Source organism: Panthera uncia, chromosome D4, assembly GCF_023721935.1.
Source record: "Panthera uncia isolate 11264 chromosome D4, Puncia_PCG_1.0, whole genome shotgun sequence".
Lineage (NCBI taxonomy): Eukaryota > Metazoa > Chordata > Mammalia > Carnivora > Felidae > Panthera > Panthera uncia.
This window is the reverse complement of record NC_064807.1, coordinates 19,529,221-19,548,500: the sequence shown is the minus strand read 5'-3', so window position 1 is coordinate 19,548,500 and position 19,280 is coordinate 19,529,221. Positions and strand designations below refer to the sequence as shown.

Below are 19,280 nucleotides of genomic sequence, written 5' to 3'. Positions count from 1 at the left end.
AGAAAGAAAGAAAGAAAGAAAGAAAGAAAGAAAGAAAGAAAGAAAGAGAGCTTTCTGTGCCGATACCCTTCTCACAGCCATGGTGACCGTTCCGAAAACCCGCCAGACTTTCTGCAAGAAGTGTGGCAAACACCAACCCCACAAAGTGACACAGTACAAGAAAGGCAAAGATTCTCTTTATGTCCAGGGAAAGCGGCGTTATGACAGGAAGCAGAGTGGCTCTGGTAGGCAAACTAAGCCAATTTTCTGGAAAAAGGCTAAAACCACAAAGAAGATTGTGCTGAGGCTTGAATGTGTTGAGCCCAACTGCAGATCTAAGAGAATGCTGGCTATTAAGAGATGCAAGCATTCTGAACTGGGAGGAGATAAGAGAAACAGCCAAGTGATCCAGTTCTAAGCTTCATATTTTGTTACATTATGAAGACAATAAAATCTTGAGGTTACGTTCACTTCATTTGGTTGCAGTTGGTCTTTTAAGTGTGAAATAAACTAGTGCCCTCAATAAAATTCCCTTTGTAGGGAAATTTATGCTAGGAAGGAAGGAAGGAAGGAAGGAAGGAAGGAGAAAGAAAGAAAGAAAGAAAGAAAGAAAGAAGAAAGAACAAACGAACTTCAGGCTAACAACTTTAATAATTATTATAACTCTTGTTGATTACAATCCTGGTTCTGCTTTTGCAAACTTCCCCTGTGAGTACGTTTATGAGAAGAGAAGCTTCATAGTAAGAAGTCCTCTTGGCTCACGACTCACAGGATTCACTGGGGCCACGAGACTGGAATAAAAGCAGTGAGGTTTTATTTCTCAGAATCTCCTATATCTCGCACCCTCCTAACCTCCAAGTCATCCTGAACGTTCTGACTCAAGATACTTGCAGTGGATGCTCAGCTCTTCCCATAAAGGAGGCAAGACTTCCAGAATCACCCCTGTATCCTCTCATACCCTCCCCCCACCTACTGGGGATGTTCCCTGGATCATTTAAAACAGAGGAGAATGGCCTATGTGCAGAGAACCTGACAAAGGAGATTGAGTCCTGAGTATGGAATTAAAATCATGACGGACAAACTATATCAAGAACTCAGTATCCAGGTAATTGTAATATTCTTGAAAGCAGGACATTTTGTGGAGTCTGGCTTTACATAATTTCACACACACATTTTTCAGGTAATACTTGACTAAAAGGAAGTAATTAAATTCATCATTATCATGAGCATTTAATATGCGCTAAGCACTGTATTGAGAGGTTTAAATGATTATTTGATTTCATCAACCCAACCCTGCCATTAGCCACTTCCACATGAGTAGCCTAATTCGTAGAGAGGCTAACCTACTTCCTCAGGGATGGACAGGCAGCAGACACACAGAATCTGAACCAAAGTCCAGTGTCACCGAGAATTCCATGCGCCCTACCACTGCACCACACGGCTGCAATGTACATATCAACTTTTCTGCTAAATTAACATTATTAGTCCAACAATGAACTCCACAGGATAAAAGGTCCTTGCATAATTTTAACAAGTACCACACATTGGGCTGCTCCTGGATGATTTTTATGACTCATTAGCACAGCCTTTTCTTCCTCTCACTCGTTTATCCTTTTCTATTTCACCGTCATTGCCTAGACAAAGTGTCATAGTCTCTCACTACAGAATGAAGAGTTTCTGACTCTGGATTTCACTTTCTTTCCATCTTGAATTTGTTCATTGCGAAGGGCACCAAAGCCGCACCTCATAAGCCAAGCCCACAACACTAACCAATGTAAAGATCTCAGGTATTTGCCATTTACAGCAGTTGGAATTAATGTCGTTTGAGTGACAAATTGAAGTGCATATTTCCAGACTATAAATATTTATTCTGATGTTCCCTTAGATTTCACATATGTTCTTTTCCTTTTGGTTTCTAAAGCAGGAAGCATAGAAGAATTTCTAGAAATCCACATGGTCTTGAACCAGAGGTCCTAATTTGCAGTTTCTAAAGCATCTGCTAAGTTTATGAATCTATATACCACATATAGATTTTGAAACATCCCTTTGGCATACATTACATACTCAACCTCATATCTGAAAGGAGAACCAATGAGCTAAAATTTTTTAGTAATAACCAAGTTTGGGGCTTCATTTTAAAACCACAGCGTGGCAGTTTTCAGATCCACTTGCATTTTTCAGGTCCAGTGTCATCATAGAGAAACACTGGCAATTCCTCAAGGAACATTGACATACCTGTGTGGCATTTCAGTGAGGGCACACATTTTCATTCTTCCTCTCAATTCACCAAAATGTGTGGTACAGATATAAATTTATTGTTTTTATGACAACCCAAATTATCCTGTGGTTCAAATGTCTCCGATGGAAGGAAGCATTTTAATAAATAAGATGCAAACTCATTGTTTCTTTTCCATGCTTGAGGCAACATTAATTGACCAACCTACACAAATAATAGCATAACGATCAACATAACAAAACGATCAATAATTGATCGTGAGATCAATAATAATTTAAAATCTGCTCTTCTTTTTGAGAACTTGCCCCATAGCTTACCATAAACTGTAGGCAATATCTTTGGGAACCTCTGTTAAAATGTTCAAAGAATCCACTCCATCAACTAGTTGTGCTAGAACTTTCCTGAGAGCTGAGAGGAAGTATGTTATGGGGTTAAGAATTTTTCCCTGTGACTTCAAAGCCAACATCAGATACAGAAGCAGGAGCCATTCAGAAATCTTATGTCAATCCTCTTTGATAAATCCCACATTCTTGGCATTTCCAAAGTTCTATTTCTTTGATCAAACCCTGAGTGCTACATGCATGGCACATATTCTCTGTGGAAAATGCATACGGCTAAGGGTTTTCTAAGATGATCTCATTTAATCCTCATAGCAACTATGAAGCATGTACTATTATCCCCATTAGAGATAAAGAAACTGAGCTCACCAAAACCAAGAGACCCCACCATGTGAAAGATGAACCTGCAACTAAAACCCTAGGAACGTGATAAGAGTGTCCAAAAGGTTAATAGCTATATTGCCTCCTTTAGTCATCCTCCTAAAGCCTGGTCTGTAAAGTTTAGGAGCTTACTAAGTGCTTTTTCCATCCAGGATTTAGCTCAGAAGTCATCTTTGGGCTCATAACTGAGAAAACACAATTGACTGGGGAACAGAATGGAAGAAAATTTAAAAATCACTGAGCCCAATTATATATAAGAGAAAATAATGTCAGAGAAGAGATTGCCCAAGTTAAGCAAAATCTTTGATCAGGAGCTTCTGCCTAAACACTGTGGCCTTCTGACATGCCACATTCCAAATGTAAGTAAGATTGGGTTCACCTTCATCAAGCAGTGATATAGGGATCTGGGACATACCGCTGAGCATCTTGTGAGCCAGGATTAGGACTTTCGATTTGTTTATGTGTGTGTAACTATCTCTCCGGTGTCCCTTGGCCCAAGGTAAAATAACTCTACTTTGTTATTCGTGAGCTGTAAGGGCCCTTTCCGGTATAATTCAACTTTCTCCCAACACTTCAACTGGAAGCACTATTAGTAAAATCCTTTCCAATAATTCTGCTAATAGTTTCCAGCAAACTTAAACCTGGAGCGACATTTGAATGAATTTATCTGTAGTGGACTTCTGCAGGAATCTATAAGTCATTCTGATTCATTCTCAGTTTCTGCAGGAAAGTATTTATTTTCTAAGATGAGACAGAATAGAAATGGGAATCATTTGTATGGAGTGAAGCACAGCTTGCTGATTAAGTTACCTTCTTTACCTTTATTATTCCTGAAGGATTAAGCCACAGGAATTTTGGAACTCAGAGCTACAGATTTCTTCTTGGGATCTCTCCAAAATCTCAGAGAAGCACTAAATATCCCCACGGGGTTCTAATAATTTGCACCACGTTGAAGTTGAGATTTTGTCTGGAAAAATACTTTGAAAAACCAGCTGTTTGAAAATCCGACCATGCTTCATCTGCTGGTATATAAATACATGAAAATGTGTCCAAAAAAATCAATTCTCTTATATGCTCCATTGAAAGTGAATAACCAAAATACAAGTAATCATGTGAAAAGAAACAGAGGAAGTTATTGACTGGTAACTGGCATGATTTTTCAATAATGAATAATACAATAGTGAAAGGGTTTACAAAAGTAAAAATTCTTTTGAGGTATGTAGATTAAGCACAAACTCCAAAATATCAGAAGTCCCTGTGAAACCATGACCATTCATTTTTACCTTATAGAGACTGCGATGCAATTGGAATGAATTTGTGTTCATGTTTGGAAGACATAGCCACGAAAACTTCAGAACAAAACTTTCATTCTAACTGGGAATTAACCCTTAGAGGGATTGAAATGGTATGTAATTTTGCCTGCCTTCACAGATAATTATTAAAATACTTGAGACAAGAGGCTCCTAAGTGTCAATTATAAAACCTGTCCTCAGGAGTTAATAATTCTGAACACAATTCCAACATGTTGGCTTCTCCTCATACCACCAAGCAATTTGTGAACATCAGCTGGCTGTCCTACAATTCAACTTAATTCTGACACTACCTACTCAAAGAGAACATCAGACTCCACAGGTTAAGGGCTCAGTCCCACAAGACTGCCCTCTACTTCAGATGCCAATTGCAAGTCCAGACTGTTACCTGTGCTTGTGACCAACAGGCTCTAAATCAGAGGTTCCCACGACTCCCTCCTTGGGTTCAATCAGTCTACTAGAGTGCCTCACAGAACTCGGGACAATAGTTTATTAAAGGGGTTTATGAAGGATATGAATCAACAGCTAAATGAAGAGGTACATAGGGTAAGATGTGGGGAAAGGGTGTAGAGTTTCCATGCTCTCTGCAGACTCTGCCACTGTCTCCAAATACCCATGTGTTCACCTACCCAAAAGTTTTCTGAACACTGTCCTTTTGGGTTTTTATGGAGATTCCATTACATAAGCAAGACTGATTAAGCCACTGGCCATTGTTGATTGAACTCAATCTCTGACCCCTCTACCCTGCCCAGAGGTGAGAAGGGTGGTACTGAAAGTTCCAGTCATATTTCTCTGGTGACCAGCCACCATTCTTCATTGCTTTCCAGAAGTCACCTCATGAACATAATGAAAGAATTTTGACTACTCTCATCACTTAGGAAATTCCAATGGTTTCAGGAGCTCTATGCCAGAAATGGGAACGAAGACCAAATATAGATTTCTTATTATAAATCACAACAACATGGAGATAGAGCATCTTCAAGACAAAGTAGACCCCTACCACTTGGGAAAACAGGAATAAGGGTGCCTGGGTGGCTCAGTCAGTTAAGCATCCGACTTGAGCTCAGGTCGTGATCATGTAGTTTGTGGGTTCGAGCCCCGCATCGGGCTCTGTGCTAAAGGCTCAGAGCCTGCAGCCTGCTTCACATTCTGTATCTCCCTCTCTCTCTGCCCCTCCCCTGCTTGCACTCTGCCTCCGTCTCTGTCTCTCTCTTGCTCTCTCAAAAATAAGGATTAAAAAAATAAATAATAAAATTTAAAAAACAATAATAATATGATCCATGAAGCCAGGCCTTATCCGGACCCTGGCCCAGGGGACTTCAAAAATAAGGAAGTATGAACACAGACATGTTCCTGGGACACACAGGGAGAGGAGCCTCCTTCAGAGATTCTACCAGGTGTAGACTTTTAGGGGAAGAATGGACTATATAACATCTCTTGGGTCCTGAAGTAGAAAAGAGATTTGGAAAGAAGGAGTATCTCTGAGAAGGAAAGATTCCATTCTTGTCAGGAGAAAGACTGCCAAGAAAGGGTTTCTTTTAGTATGTACCACAGGACAAGCTCTGCTGACATGAACAACTGTGAACAGACCACAAAGGTAATAGAACGTACAACTTAGCACCTACTGACATCCTGTGATCTTTCTCTAGGGTGCAGCCCCCACTCTAGACAAGTTTTATCATTGATCTTAGCTACTGGGAGGCTAACAAAAGCTAAGATGATAGCAATTCAACACTGTTAAAAAATTGTTTCTAATTTTAAATTGTATAGAAATTATAAAAAAAAAAAAAAAAGCACACCCACCAACCAGAGTTTATACATTTTAACATCTTGCTCTGTACGTTACACGTTTCTTTCTTCTTTCTTTACAGACATAGCTAAATCCCAACTACATCCTCTCCACCTTCCTCTCCTTCTACCCCGTGAAAGTCTACTGCAACCTGGAAGTTGATGCTTACCACTCCCATGCATTATTTTCAATATTAAGTAAATAGGAATTTACTAAAAATATGTAGTATGGCTTTGTATAACTTTTAACTTCTCAAAATGGCATTCTGTACCAGGAATTCCCCACATTGGCTCTATTGACATTTTCGATGGTGTATTAGTTTCCTACTGCTGCTGTAACAATTGGCCCAAAACTCAATGGCTTGAAACAGCACAAATGCATTCTCTTTCAGTTCCAGAGGTCAGAGGTTAGAAAGGAGTCTTACAAGGCTTAAATCAATCTATCAGCAGGGCCTGAGAGAGAATTCACTTCCTTGCCTCTTCCAAATTCTAAAGATGTCTTCAGGGCACCTGGGTGGCTCAGTTGATTAAGTGTCTGACTCTTGGTTTCAGCTCAGGTCATGGTCGCACGGATTCGTGGGTTCAAGCCCTGCACTGGGCTCCATGCTGGCAGCAAGGAGCCTGCTTGGCATTCTCTCTCTCCTTCTCTCTCTGCCCATCTACTCATGCTGTCTCTGTCTCTCTCAAAATTAATAAACTTAAAAAAAGATAAATGAATGAATGAATAAAGATGTCTTCATTCCTTAACTTGTGGCCTTGCATCATGTAACCTTTTCTCCCCATTTCCATTATCACATTGCCTTCTTCATCTTTGACCTTCTCCCTGCCTTTCTAGATAGGCCCTTGTAATTACACTTCAGGTCCAACAAGACCATCCAGGATAACTCCCCCATTTTAACACCCTTCACTTAATGACATCTGCTAAATTCCTTTTGCCACAGAAGGTAACACTCACAGGTTCTGGAAATTAGGACACGGACCTCTTTGGGAACCATTACAGAGACTACCACAGGCCAAATAATTCTTTCTTGAGAGCCATCCTACTCATGGTGGAAAGTCGCTGCATACCTGGCTTGTATCCAGTAGATGCTAGCAGCTGAGAACCACTGTTCTACATGTATGTTCCCCACATGGATATTTCACTCTCATTGCATGTGAGAATTGTCCATGTCAAAACATTCAAGAACTAGTTCTTTAATTTAATTGCTCTATCATATTCTGTTAGGTGAACAGAATAAAATATAAATGTTTTCCCAACTTTTTTCCATATTCCAAACAATGCTTCATAAAAATCTAAATGTCTCCTCATAAGTATACATGAAGAATTTACGCCCGGGCAATGGTTCTTCCTTTAACATGATCAGAATCACCTGGAGAGCTCCTTCAACTAGCCCACCCAGATTCAGTAGGTCTGGAGCAGCGCCTGAAATGTGGAATTTTTAACAAGTTCCCAGATGAAGCTGAAGCTGGTGGTCTGTGGACTACTCTTTGAGAACCACTCCTTTAGGATCTATATCTGCAAGTATGATTTTCCAGGTATTGCCAAACTGCTACCATGGTGGTTATGGCAATTTCACTGCCACCTGCAAGGAATTGACTCACGTTTGCCTACAACCCGACCAATAAATGGTGCAGAGAGACTGTCATTTCTTACAAAAGCAAAGGGGTGGAACTGCATTTCATAGCCTATTATTTTGTATTTCCCACATTAAAGGAGTCGCACATACTTTTGTAAAAGGATTAGCTTTTTGGGGTTCCTATTCTCTGTGTTGCCTGTTTTTGTTTTTGTTTTGTTTTTTTTTTTTTTTTGCCTGTTTTTCTAACAAGTTATGTGTAGAAATTCTTTCTACACTCCAGATACTAAATTTTTGTCAGTTGTACACACTGCCAATACCTTTTCTTGGTATGTCTCTTATCTTCTGAATTTGCTTGTAGCTTCTTTTGATTAAAAGATATTTATTTTAGCATAGTTAAATTCATGTTTTTTATAGCTTTTGATTTTTCATCTGAAGAAATCTTTGCCTTCCCTAGAAGTCATAAAGCTATTTCTCTTAATTTCTATAAATTTTGCTTTATATATTTTTGGTCTTTAGTCCATCTGGAATTCACTTTTGTGCATGATATGAGGTAGGGATCTATTTTAATGAATTCCACGCGGATAGGTGGTTGACTCAGCCCTACTTATCAAGTAGTTGGACTCAAGGATTTGCAATGTCTCCTTCACCATATGTACATATATGTGCATGATTCTGTTTGAAATATTATATTCCACTGAATACCATTTGTGCCAATACCATACACTTTTAACCACTGTAGGTTTATAATAGGTCTTAATTCGTTAAATACTCCTTTCTCTTATTCAAAAATGCCATGGCTCTTCTCTTGATTCTGTTAAGTAAAATTTTAAATTAGCTTTAATTCTATGAAAAGAAATATACAGAATTTTTATAGTTCTTGAATAGAAATTATAGATAACAGTTGCTATTACTGTAACATCAAGTCATCCATTCAGTAACAGGGCACACCTGTCCATTTATTTAGGTCTCCTCTTATGTTGTTTAATAAAGTTTAAAAAGCTTGTCCATAAATGTCTTTGGTAACTTTTTGGGCATTTGTTCCTAGGTCCTTAAAATACGTTGCTATTCTTAATGACATTTTAATTGAATTTTCTAATTGTTCTTTTTGTTGTGTGTTTTAAACTTATTTCTTCAATTTGAGAGAGAGCATGAGTGAGCAGGGGAAGGGCAGAGAGAGACGGAGGAGAGAGAATCCCAAGCAGGCTCTGCAATACCAGCATGGAGTCCAATGAGGAGCTCGAACCCACGACCCTGAGGGTCGTGACCTGACCTGAGATCAAGAGCCAGACGCTCACCCAAATGAGCCACCCAGGTACCCCTAACTGTTCCTTTTGTATAGAAATGTTAATGTGGTTTGTACATGGATATTATATCCAGCAATCTTGCTGAATTCCCTGATTAGTTCAAATATGTACATTGAATTAGTTCTATTCCTGTAAGTTTTTCTAGATAGGCACTATGATCGTTTCCAAATAATGATGCACGTGTTTTCCTTTTATTCCCATGCTTTGTGGTGTTATCATGCCAGTTAGAATCTCCAATGCTATACCAAAGAGAGCTGCTGACAGTGGAGATCCCTGTCTCCTACCCATCTCTGAAAATATTAATATTGATTTTTCCATGTCACCATTAAGCATAATACTTCCTATAATTTTTTAAATTACCATTTACCAGGTTAAGAAAGTTAACTAAGAGAGGTTGTCACAGGTAAATGCTGAATTAAATGTGTGTCTTGTATTTATTGTTTGATTATATGGTTTTTCTCCTTTAAGCTGTTAATGAGATAAATTAGACTGATTTTCTAAGGTAGTTTTTGTATTTATCAGTTAGAGCTGAATGTATTTTAAAGAGTCAAATTATTCTATTTATCTGTTGTGAAACACAGCAGACCCCTGCCCTCACCATGCCCTCATCCACAAAGGCAATGCATTTTATGTCTTTTAATGGATTCTTTCAGTGCTTATTCTCTATTCCTAAAAAAAAAAATTTTGATGCTTATTTATTTAGGGGAGACAGAGAGAGAGAGGGCAAGCAGGGGAGGATGAGAGAGAGACAGACACAGAATCCAAAGCAGGCTCCGGGCTCCCAGCTGTCAGCAGAGAGCCTGATGCGGGGCTCATACCCACAAAGCACGGGATCATGACCTGGGCCAAAGTCAGACGCTTAACCGACCGAGCCACCCAGGGGCCCCTATTTCTATACTTCTAAATAAAATGCTTGCACATTGTTACTTCTTAATTTTCCAGAGCTTTAATTTTTATCATCTTTCTACTGTCTTTCACTCCCAACTCCTTCCACAGAGATATACTTCCCTTCCCTCTACCATGCTAATAAATACTTATTTTACTTAGGTAAATATTCTGCGTTTACATTATTAAAACTATACAAATACTATTCACAGCTCAATGTAGTAAGCTATGATTATTTTTCCTCTGCAAACTTTATATTCTTAGCACATACTGTCTTGTTTTCAACTGCTAAGTTTTCTACAAGTTTACAACCAACACCGAACTCTTCACCAACTGTCTAAAACTCATTTGAAGATGATCAGATATATCAGGCATTGTATCAATTTTATCTTCCTGAAGAAGTCTCTCCCAGGTCCTTTGACCTGCTCCAGCATGGATGGTTGTCCGGCCTGCCTGACACATAGCTATTAGCTTAGAATCTATCTTTGCCATCACCCCAGATATTCCCTTTGCATTTCTCCTGTGAGGGATCTCCAAAATCTAGCATCCCATGCTTCATTCTTTGGCTTATTCCTCTTTTTATGAAATATATTCTCTGGTAGATTCCAGAGAAAGAATAGGTGGAGATAAAATAATACGGCTAAACAGAATTATGGGAAGGAAATTATTTTTCCTCAGAATGTTCAAACACTACTCCATTGTTTTTCCTCTTCTAGTGGTGAGGTTAAGAAATAAGAAATCCTTGTGATTTCTGATACTTTGTATGTGACCTTGGTTTTTCTGTTTGTTTTTTTCTTTCTGGAACCTTGATGATCAGTCTGGCCCCAGGAATCCAAATTTTCACAGTGATAGGTGTTAGTGTAGATCTCTTTTTACCTATTATACTAACGCATCTCTCTTGTACTTTTAAACTCATGTCTTTTAGTTTGGAAATATTGGCTAAATCTTTTTGTTGACAATGTTGATCTCCTTTCAGAACCCCTATTATTTGGATGTTGTACTGCTCTTCTAACTTTCTTCTCTTTCTTCCATGTGTTTTTTAATATTCACCTGCTTTACTCTTTATTGTAATAAATTTACATTACATATTTATCTAATTTTTTTAAAAATCTGTATATGTCCATTTGGTTAATCTTTTGCTCCATCCATTATTAATTTCTGTGTGCTTTATCAGTCACAGAGAGTAGTACATTAAATCTTTTTGTATGACTTAACATTTTGTCTAACTTCATAAATTCTACCAAGTTTTACTTTATATACCGAGGCTATGATTTTAAGTACTTAGAGAGGATCTGAATTGTTATAATTTCCTGACAATCGTTCCCTTTATCATTGTGTAATGATTACGTAATGATTCTCTACTTACTAAGTATGACAAATATAGCTACACCAGTTTTCTTCTAGTCCGCATTAGTCTGACAAATTATTTCATTTTCTTTACATGCAACCTGTGTCATTACATTTTAGGTGTTTCTCTTTGAAGCAACATATAGGTAGGGTTTGTTCTTTCTCAATCTCAAAGTCTCCAAATGGGCAAAATTCATACATTTCTATTTCTGCTCCTTTAGATGTATTTTAATCACTTTGTGCTTTCATTTTATCATACTTTTCCATAAGTTTTGTGCTTCTATGCTTTGTGTTGAATAATCATATTTTATTTGTCTTTCTTTCTTCCACAATTACTACTAAGTGGAATACTTAGTATCAAAAATGGTCTTAGGGGCGCCTGGGTGGCTCAGTCAGGTAAGTGGCTGACTTTGGCTCAGGTCATGATCTTGCGGTTCATGAGTTTAAGCCCCAAGTCGGGCTCTGCGCTGACAGCTCGGAGCCTGGAGCCTGCTTTGGATTCTGTGTCTCCCCTCTCTTTGCCCCTCCCCTTCTCACCCTGTCTCTCAAAACTGAATAAACGTTAAAAAAAAAAATTATTTTTAACAAAAATGGTCTCAGACGCTAACCCTTTATCACATGTGTCATTTGCAAATAACTTCTCCCATTCCATAGGTTGCCTTTTAGTTTCCTTGATTGTTACTTTCACTATGCAGAAGCTTTTTATTTTGATATAGTCCTAATAGTTTATTTTTGCTTTTATTTCCCTTGTCTCAGGAAACATATCTAGAAATGTTGTGCAGGCAGATGTTAGACACTTCTGCCTTTGCTCTCTTCTAGGATATTTACGGTTTCAGGTCTCATATCTAGGTCTTTAAACCATTTTGAATTTATTTTTTTGTATAGTGTAAGAAAGTGATCCAGTTTCATTTTTTGAATGTAGCTGACCAGTTTTCCCAACAGCATTCATTGAGGAGAGTCTTTTTCCCATTGGATATTCTTTTCCTGCTTTGTTGAAGATTAACTGATCATAGAAGTGTGGGTTTATTTATGGGTTTTCTATTGTTTTCCACTGACCTATATGCCTATTTTTGTGACAGTACCATGCTGTTTTAATTACTATGGCTTTGTAATATAACTTTGAGTCAGGAATTGTGATACCTCCAGCTTTGCTTTTCTTTTTCACAGTTGCTTTGGCTATTCAGAGTCTTGTGATTCCATACATATTTTAGGTTTGTTCTAGTTCTGTGAAAAATGATGTCGGTATTTTGATAGAAATTGCATTAAATCTGTAGATTGCTTTGGCTAGTTTAAACATTTTAACAATATTTGTTCTTCCAATCCATGAGCATGAAATGTCTCCATTTTTTTTGTGTTATCTTCAATTTCTTTCATCAGTTTTCATAGTACAGGACTAACACCTCTTTCTTTGATTAGGCTTATTTCCAGGTATCTTATTATTTGGGGGCAATTGTAAATGGGATTGTTTTCTTAATTTCTCCTTTGCTGCTTCATTATTAGTGTATAGTAAAGTAACAGATTTCTGGACATTGATTTTGTATCCTCAAAATCCTACTGTCATCCTACTGATGACAATATTAGGTCATCTGCAAATAGTAAAATTCTACTTCTTCCTTACTGATGCTGATGCCTTTTATTTTGTTTTGCTTTCTAATTGCTGTGGCTAGGACTTCCCGTACTATGATGAATAAAAGTGGTGAGAGAGGATATCCTTGTCTTGCTCCTGACCCTAGTGGGAAAGCCTTCAGTTTTCCTCCTTCAGTATGATGTTCACTGTAGGTTTTTCATATATGGCATTTATTATGTTGAGGTATGTTCCCTGTAAACCTACTTTGTTGAGGGCTTTTATCGTAAATGGATATTGTACTCTGTCAAATGCTTTATCTGCATCTACTGAAAAAATCATATGGTTTTTATCCTTTCTCTTACTGAGGGGAGGTAAAATGTTGATTGACTTGCAAATACTGAACCATACCTGCATCCCACGAATAAATGCCAATTGACTGTGGTGAATGATTTTCTTAATGTACTGTTGGATTCGGTTTGCCAACACTCTGCTAAGGATTTTTTTCATCTATGTTCATCAGAGATATTGGCCTGTAGTTCTCTTTTTCTGTAATGTCTTTAGCTGGTTTTGGTACCAAAGTGATACTGACCTCATAGAATGAATTTAGAAGTTTTCCCTTTTTTTTTTTTTTTTGAATAGTTTGAGAAGAATAAGTATTAACTCTTCTTTTGGTGTTTGGTAGAATTAGCCTGTGAAGCCATCTGGTCCTAGAATTTTTGTTTGTTGGCAGTTTTTGATTACTGATTTAATCTCTTTGCTGGTAAACAGTCTGTTCAAAATTTTTTTATTTCTTCCCACTCCAGTTTTGGTAGGTTATATGTCTAGGAATTTTTCCATTTCTTCTAGGTTGTCTAATTTGTTGGCATATAGATTTCATAATAAATTATTCTCTTGCAACTGTTTGTATTTCTGTGCTGTTGGTTGTTATTTCTCCTCTTTCATTTATTATTTTATTGGGGCCTTTTTTTTTTTTTTTTTTTTTTACGAGTCTGGCTAGAGGTTTATCTATTTTGTTGATCTTTCCAAAGAACCAGTTCCTGGTTTCAATGATCTGTTCTATTGGTTTTTTTTATCTTTGCCAATTTTGATGCCTTTGATTTCCTTTTGTTGTCTGATTGCTGATGCTAGAACTTCCAGCACTATGTTAAACAACAGCGGTGAGAGTGGGCATCCCTGTCGTATTCCTGATGTCAGGGAAAAAGCTCTCAGTTTTTCCCCGTTGAGGATGATGTTAGCTGTGGGCTTTTCATAAATGGCCTTTATGATCTTTAAGTATGTTCCTTCTATCCCGACTTTCTCGAGGGTTTTTATTAAGAAAGGGTGCTGGATTTTGTCAAAGGCCTTTTCTGCATCGATTGACAGGATCCTATGGTTCTTCTTTTTTTGTTAATGTGATGTATCACGTTGATCGATTTGCGAATGTTGAACCAGCCCTGCATCCCAGGAATGAATCCCACTTGATCATGGTGAATAATTCTTTTTATATGCTGTTGAATTCGATTTGCTAGTATCTTATTGAGAATTTTTGCATCCATATTCATCAGAGATATTGGCCTGTAGTTCTCTTTTTTTACTGGGTCTCTGTCTGGTTTAGGAATCAAAGTAATACTGGCTTCATAGAATGAGTCTGGAAGTTTTCCTTCCCTTTCTATTTCTTGGAATAGCTTGAGAAGGATAGGTATTATCTCTGCTTTAAACGTCTGGTAGAACTCCCCTGGGAAGCCATCTGGTCCTGGACTCTTATTTGTTGGGAGATTTTTGATAACCGATTCAATTTCTTCGCTGGTGATGGGTCTGTTCAAGCTTTCTATTTCCTCCTGATTGAGTTTTGGAAGAGTGTGGGTGTTTAGGAATTTGTCCATTTCTTCCAGGTTGTCCAATTTGTTGGCATATAATTTTTCATAGTATTCCCTGATAATTGTTTGTATCTCTGAGGGATTGGTTGTAATCATTCCATTTTCATTCATGATTTTATCTATTTGGGTCATCTCCCTTTTCTTTTTGAGAAGCCTGGCTAGAGGTTTGTCAATTTTGTTTATTTTTTCAAAAAACCAACTCTTGGTTTCGTTGATCTGCTCTACAGTTTTTTTAGATTCTATATTGTTTATTTCTGCTCTGATCTTTATTATTTCTCTTCTTCTGCTGGGTTTAGGCTGCCTTTGCTGTTCTGCTTCTATTTCCTTTAAGTGTGCTGTTAGATTTTGTATTTGGGATTTTTCTTGTTTCTTGAGATAGGCCTGGATTGCAATGTATTTTCCTCTCAGGACTGCCTTCGCTGCGTCCCAAAGCGTTTGGATTGTTGTATTTTCATTTTCGTTTGTTTCCATATATTTTTTAATTTCTTCTCTAATTGCCTGGTTGACCCACTCATTCATTAGTAGGGTGTTCTTTAACCTCCATGCTTTTGGAGGTTTTCCAGACTTTTTCCTGTGGTTGATTTCAAGCTTCATAGCATTGTGGTCTGAAAGTATGCATGGTATAATTTCAATTCTTGTAAACTTATGAAGGGCTGTTTTGTGACCCAGTATGTGATCTATCTTGGAGAATGTTCCATGTGCACTCAAGAAGAAAGTATATTCTGTTTCTTTGGGATGCAGAGTTCTAAATATATCTGTCAAGTCCATCTGATCCAATGTATCATTCAGGGCCCTTGTTTCTTTATTGACCGTGTGTCTAGATGATCTATCCATTTCTGTAAGTGGGGTGTTAAAGTCCCCTGCAATGACCACATTCTTATCAATAAGGTTGCTTATGTTTATGAGTAATTGTTTTATATATCTGGGGGCTCCGGTATTCGGCGCATAGACATTTATAATAGTTAGCTCTTCCTGATGGATAGACCCTGTAATTATTATATAATGCCCTTCTTCATCTCTTGTTACAGCCTTTAATTTAAAGTCTAGTTTGTCTGATAGAAGTATGGCTACTCCAGCTTTCTTTTGGCTTCCAGGAGCATGATAAATAGTTCTCCATCCCCTCACTCTCAATCTAAAGGTGTCCTCAGATCTAAAGTGAGTCTCTTGTAGACAGCAAATAGATGGGTCTTGTTTTTTTATCCATTCTGATACCCTAGGTCTTTTGGTTGGCGCATTTAATCCATTTACATTCAGTGTTATTATAGAAAGATACGGGTTTAGAGTCATTGTGATGTCTGTATGTTCTATGCTTGTAGTGATGTCTCTGGTACTTTGTCTCACAGGATCCCCCTTAGGATCTCTTGTAGGGCTGGTTTAGTGGTGATGAATTCCTTCAGTTTTTGTTTGTTTGGGAAGACCTTTATCTCTCCTTCTATTCTAAATGACAGACTTGCTGGATAAAGGATTCTCGGCTACATATTTTTTCTGTTTAGCACACTGAAGATATCGTGCCAAGCCTTTCTGGCCTGCCAAGTTTCAAAGGAGAGATCAGTCACGAGTCTTATAGGCCTCCCTTTATATGTGAGGGCACGTTTATCCCTTGCTGCTTTCAGAATTTTCTCTTTATCCTTGTATTTTGCCAGTTTCACTATGATATGTCGTGCAGAAGATCGATTCAAGTTACGTCTGAAGGGAGTTCTCTGTGCCTCTTGGCTTTCAATGCCTTTTTCCTTCCCCAGTTCATGGAAGTTCTCAGCTATAATTTCTTCGAGTACCCCTTCAGCACCTTTCCCTCTCTCTTCCTCCTCTGGGATACCAATTATGCGTATATTATTTCTTTTTAGTGTGTCACTTAGTTCTCTAATTTTTCCCTCATACTCCTGGATTTTTTTATCTCTCTTTCTCTCAGCTTCCTCTTTTTCCATAACTTTATCTTCTAGTTCAGCTATTCTCTCCTCTGCCTCTTCAATCCGAGCTGTTGTCGTTTCCATTTTGTTTTGCATTTCGTTTAAAGTGCTTTTCAGCTCCTCGTGACTGTTCCTTAGTCCCTCGATCTCTGTGGCAAGAGATTCTCTGCTGTCCTCTATACTGTTTTCAAGCCCAGCGATTAATTTTATGACTGTTATTCTAAATTCACTTTCTGTTATATTATTTAAATCCTTTTTGATCAGTTCATTAGCTGTTGTTATTTCCTGGAGATTCTTCTGAGGGGAATTCTTCCGTTTGGTCATTTTGGAGAGTCCCTTGCATGGTGAGGACCTGCAGTGCACTTCCCCTGTGCTGTGGTGTATAACTGGAGTTGGTGGGCGGGGCCGCAGTCCGACCTGATGTTTGCCCCCAGCCCACCGCTGGGGCCACAGTCAGACTGGTGTGTGCCTTCTCTTACCCTCTCCTAGGGGCGGGATTCACTGTGGGGTGGCGTGGCCCGTCTGGGCTACTTGCACACTGCCAGGCTGGTGTTGCTGGGGATCTGGCGTATTAGCTGGGGTGGGTAGGCAAGGTGCACAGGGGAAGGAGGGGCAGGCTTGGCTCGCTTCTCCTTAGGTGATCCACTTCAGGAGGGGCCCTGTGGCAGCGGGAGGGAGTCAGATCCGCTGCCGGAGGTTTGGCTCCACGGAAGCACAGAGTTGGGTGTTTGCGCGGAGCGAGCAAGTTCCCCGGCAGGAACTGGTTCCCTTTGGGATTTTGGCTGGGGGATGGGCGGGGGAGATGGCGCTGGCGAGCGCCTTTGTTCCCCACCAAACTGAGCTCTGTCGTCTGGGGGCTCAGCAACTCTCCCTCCCTTTGTCCTCCAGCCTTCCCGCTTTCCGAGCAGAGCTGTTAACTTATGACCTCCCAGACGCTAAGTCGCGCTTGCTGTCGGAACACAGTCCGTCAGGCCCCTCCGCTTTTGCCTGCCAGACTCGGGGACTCTGCTTGGCCGGCGAGCCGCCCCTCCGCCCCGGCTCCCTCCCGCCAGTCCGTGGAGCGCGCACCGCCTCGCCGCCCTTCCTACCCTCTTCCGTGGGCCTCTCGTCTGCGCTTGACTCCGGAGACTCCGTTCTGCTAATCCTCTGGCGGTTTTCTGGGTTATTTAGGCAGGTGTAGGTGGAATCTAAGTGACCAGCAGGACGCGGTGAGCCCAGCGTCCTCCTACGCCGCCATCTTCCCTCCTCTCACCTCTATTGGTTTTTTTTTTAGTTTCCACACCATTTATTTCTTCTCTCATACTGTTTTGCCTAGTATCCAAAATAAATAGAGAATTTATACAACTCAACACCCAAAAAAACAAATGATCCAATTAAATGTGGGCAGAAGACATGAACAGACACTTCTCCAAAGAAGACATCCAGATGGCCGACAGACACATGAAAAGATGCTCCATCTCACTCATCATCAGGGAAATGCAAGTCAAAACCACAATGAGATATCACCTCACACTTGTCATAATGGGTAAAATCAACAACACAAGAAGCAACAAGTGTTGGCGAGGATGTGGAGAAAAAGGAACCCTCTTGCATTATTGGTGTGAATGTAAACTGGTGCAGCCACTCTGGAAAACAATATGGAAATTCCTCAAAACATTAAAAATAGAATTACTGTACAATCCAGTGATTGCACAAATGGGTATTTACCCAAAAAATAAAAAAAATACTAATTCAAAGGGATAGATTCACCCCTATATTTTAGTAGCATTATTTACAATAGCCAAGATATAGAAGCAGCCCAAGTGTCCATCAACTGATGAATAAAGAAGATGTGGTAAATATATACAATGGAATACGATTCAACCATGGATGGAACTAGAGACTATAATGCTAAGCAAAATAAGTCAGAGAAAGACAAATCCCACATGATTTCACTCATATGTGGAATTTAAGAAACAAAACAAATGAGCAAAAGAAAAAAGGGAGAGAGAGGGAGAGGGGGAGAGAGAAATACGCACCAAGAAACAGACTCTTAACCACAGAGAGCAAACTGATGGTTACCAGAGGGGAAGTCGGTGGGGAATGGGTAAAAAAGGTGATGGGGATTAAGGAGTTCACTTGTCACAATAAGTACTGGGTGATGTATGGAATTGTTGACTCACTATATTGTACATGTGAAACTCATACTGTATGTTAAATATATTGGAATTTAAAAATTCTTTTTTAAATAAAAAAAGGTTAAAAGAATATCACATATTGCCTGGCACATAGTAAGAGCAGAAACTTTTATCATTAAAAAAAGAAAAAAAAAAAAGAATGGTCTCAAAAAGCAGGCCTTCAAAGTTTCTTCAAAGTTTCTGTACTGTTGGTGATGACTAATTCTAATAATCAAAGGAAACTTCAAAGTTTCTGTACTGTTGGTGATGACTAATTCTAATAATCAAAGGAAAACCCGATTGCCTCCACACAATTGGATCTGGGATCTATGTCTATAACCCCCAGGTTCCCTGGGAAGCCTCTCAATACTCCCATGTCCAATAGTAACAGTTAATTAATATCTACAGCAACTTAAAAAATGCTACCACTGAGCAGTTGGCCCTTTAGAAATTAAGTAAATTAAGTAAAAAAATAAGTAAAAAAATAATAATAACCACTTTTTCCTCCAGTCTAGTGTCTTCTCAAGTTCATTCATTCTTCTCAAATTTATTAAGAGAACATAGTGTCTAAAATTCTATCCTCATCTCTCTCACCTCTCTCTTACACTCACTGTTCTAAACCCTGGGTATTTTTCTTATAGCTGTCTTC

The 19,280-nt window shown here is 38.9% G+C and overlaps 1 protein-coding gene across 1 annotated transcript; it reads left to right on the top strand.

Moving 5' to 3' along the window:
• Nucleotides 1–73: 73 nt before the first annotated feature.
• LOC125918786 (60S ribosomal protein L36a-like) lies at nt 74–401 on the top strand. The gene has a single exon (XM_049625377.1). The coding sequence runs from the start codon at nt 80–82 to the stop codon at nt 395–397; it is 318 nt and encodes a 105-aa protein (XP_049481334.1). The 5' UTR covers nt 74–79; the 3' UTR covers nt 398–401.
• Nucleotides 402–19,280: the final 18,879 nt, after the last annotated feature.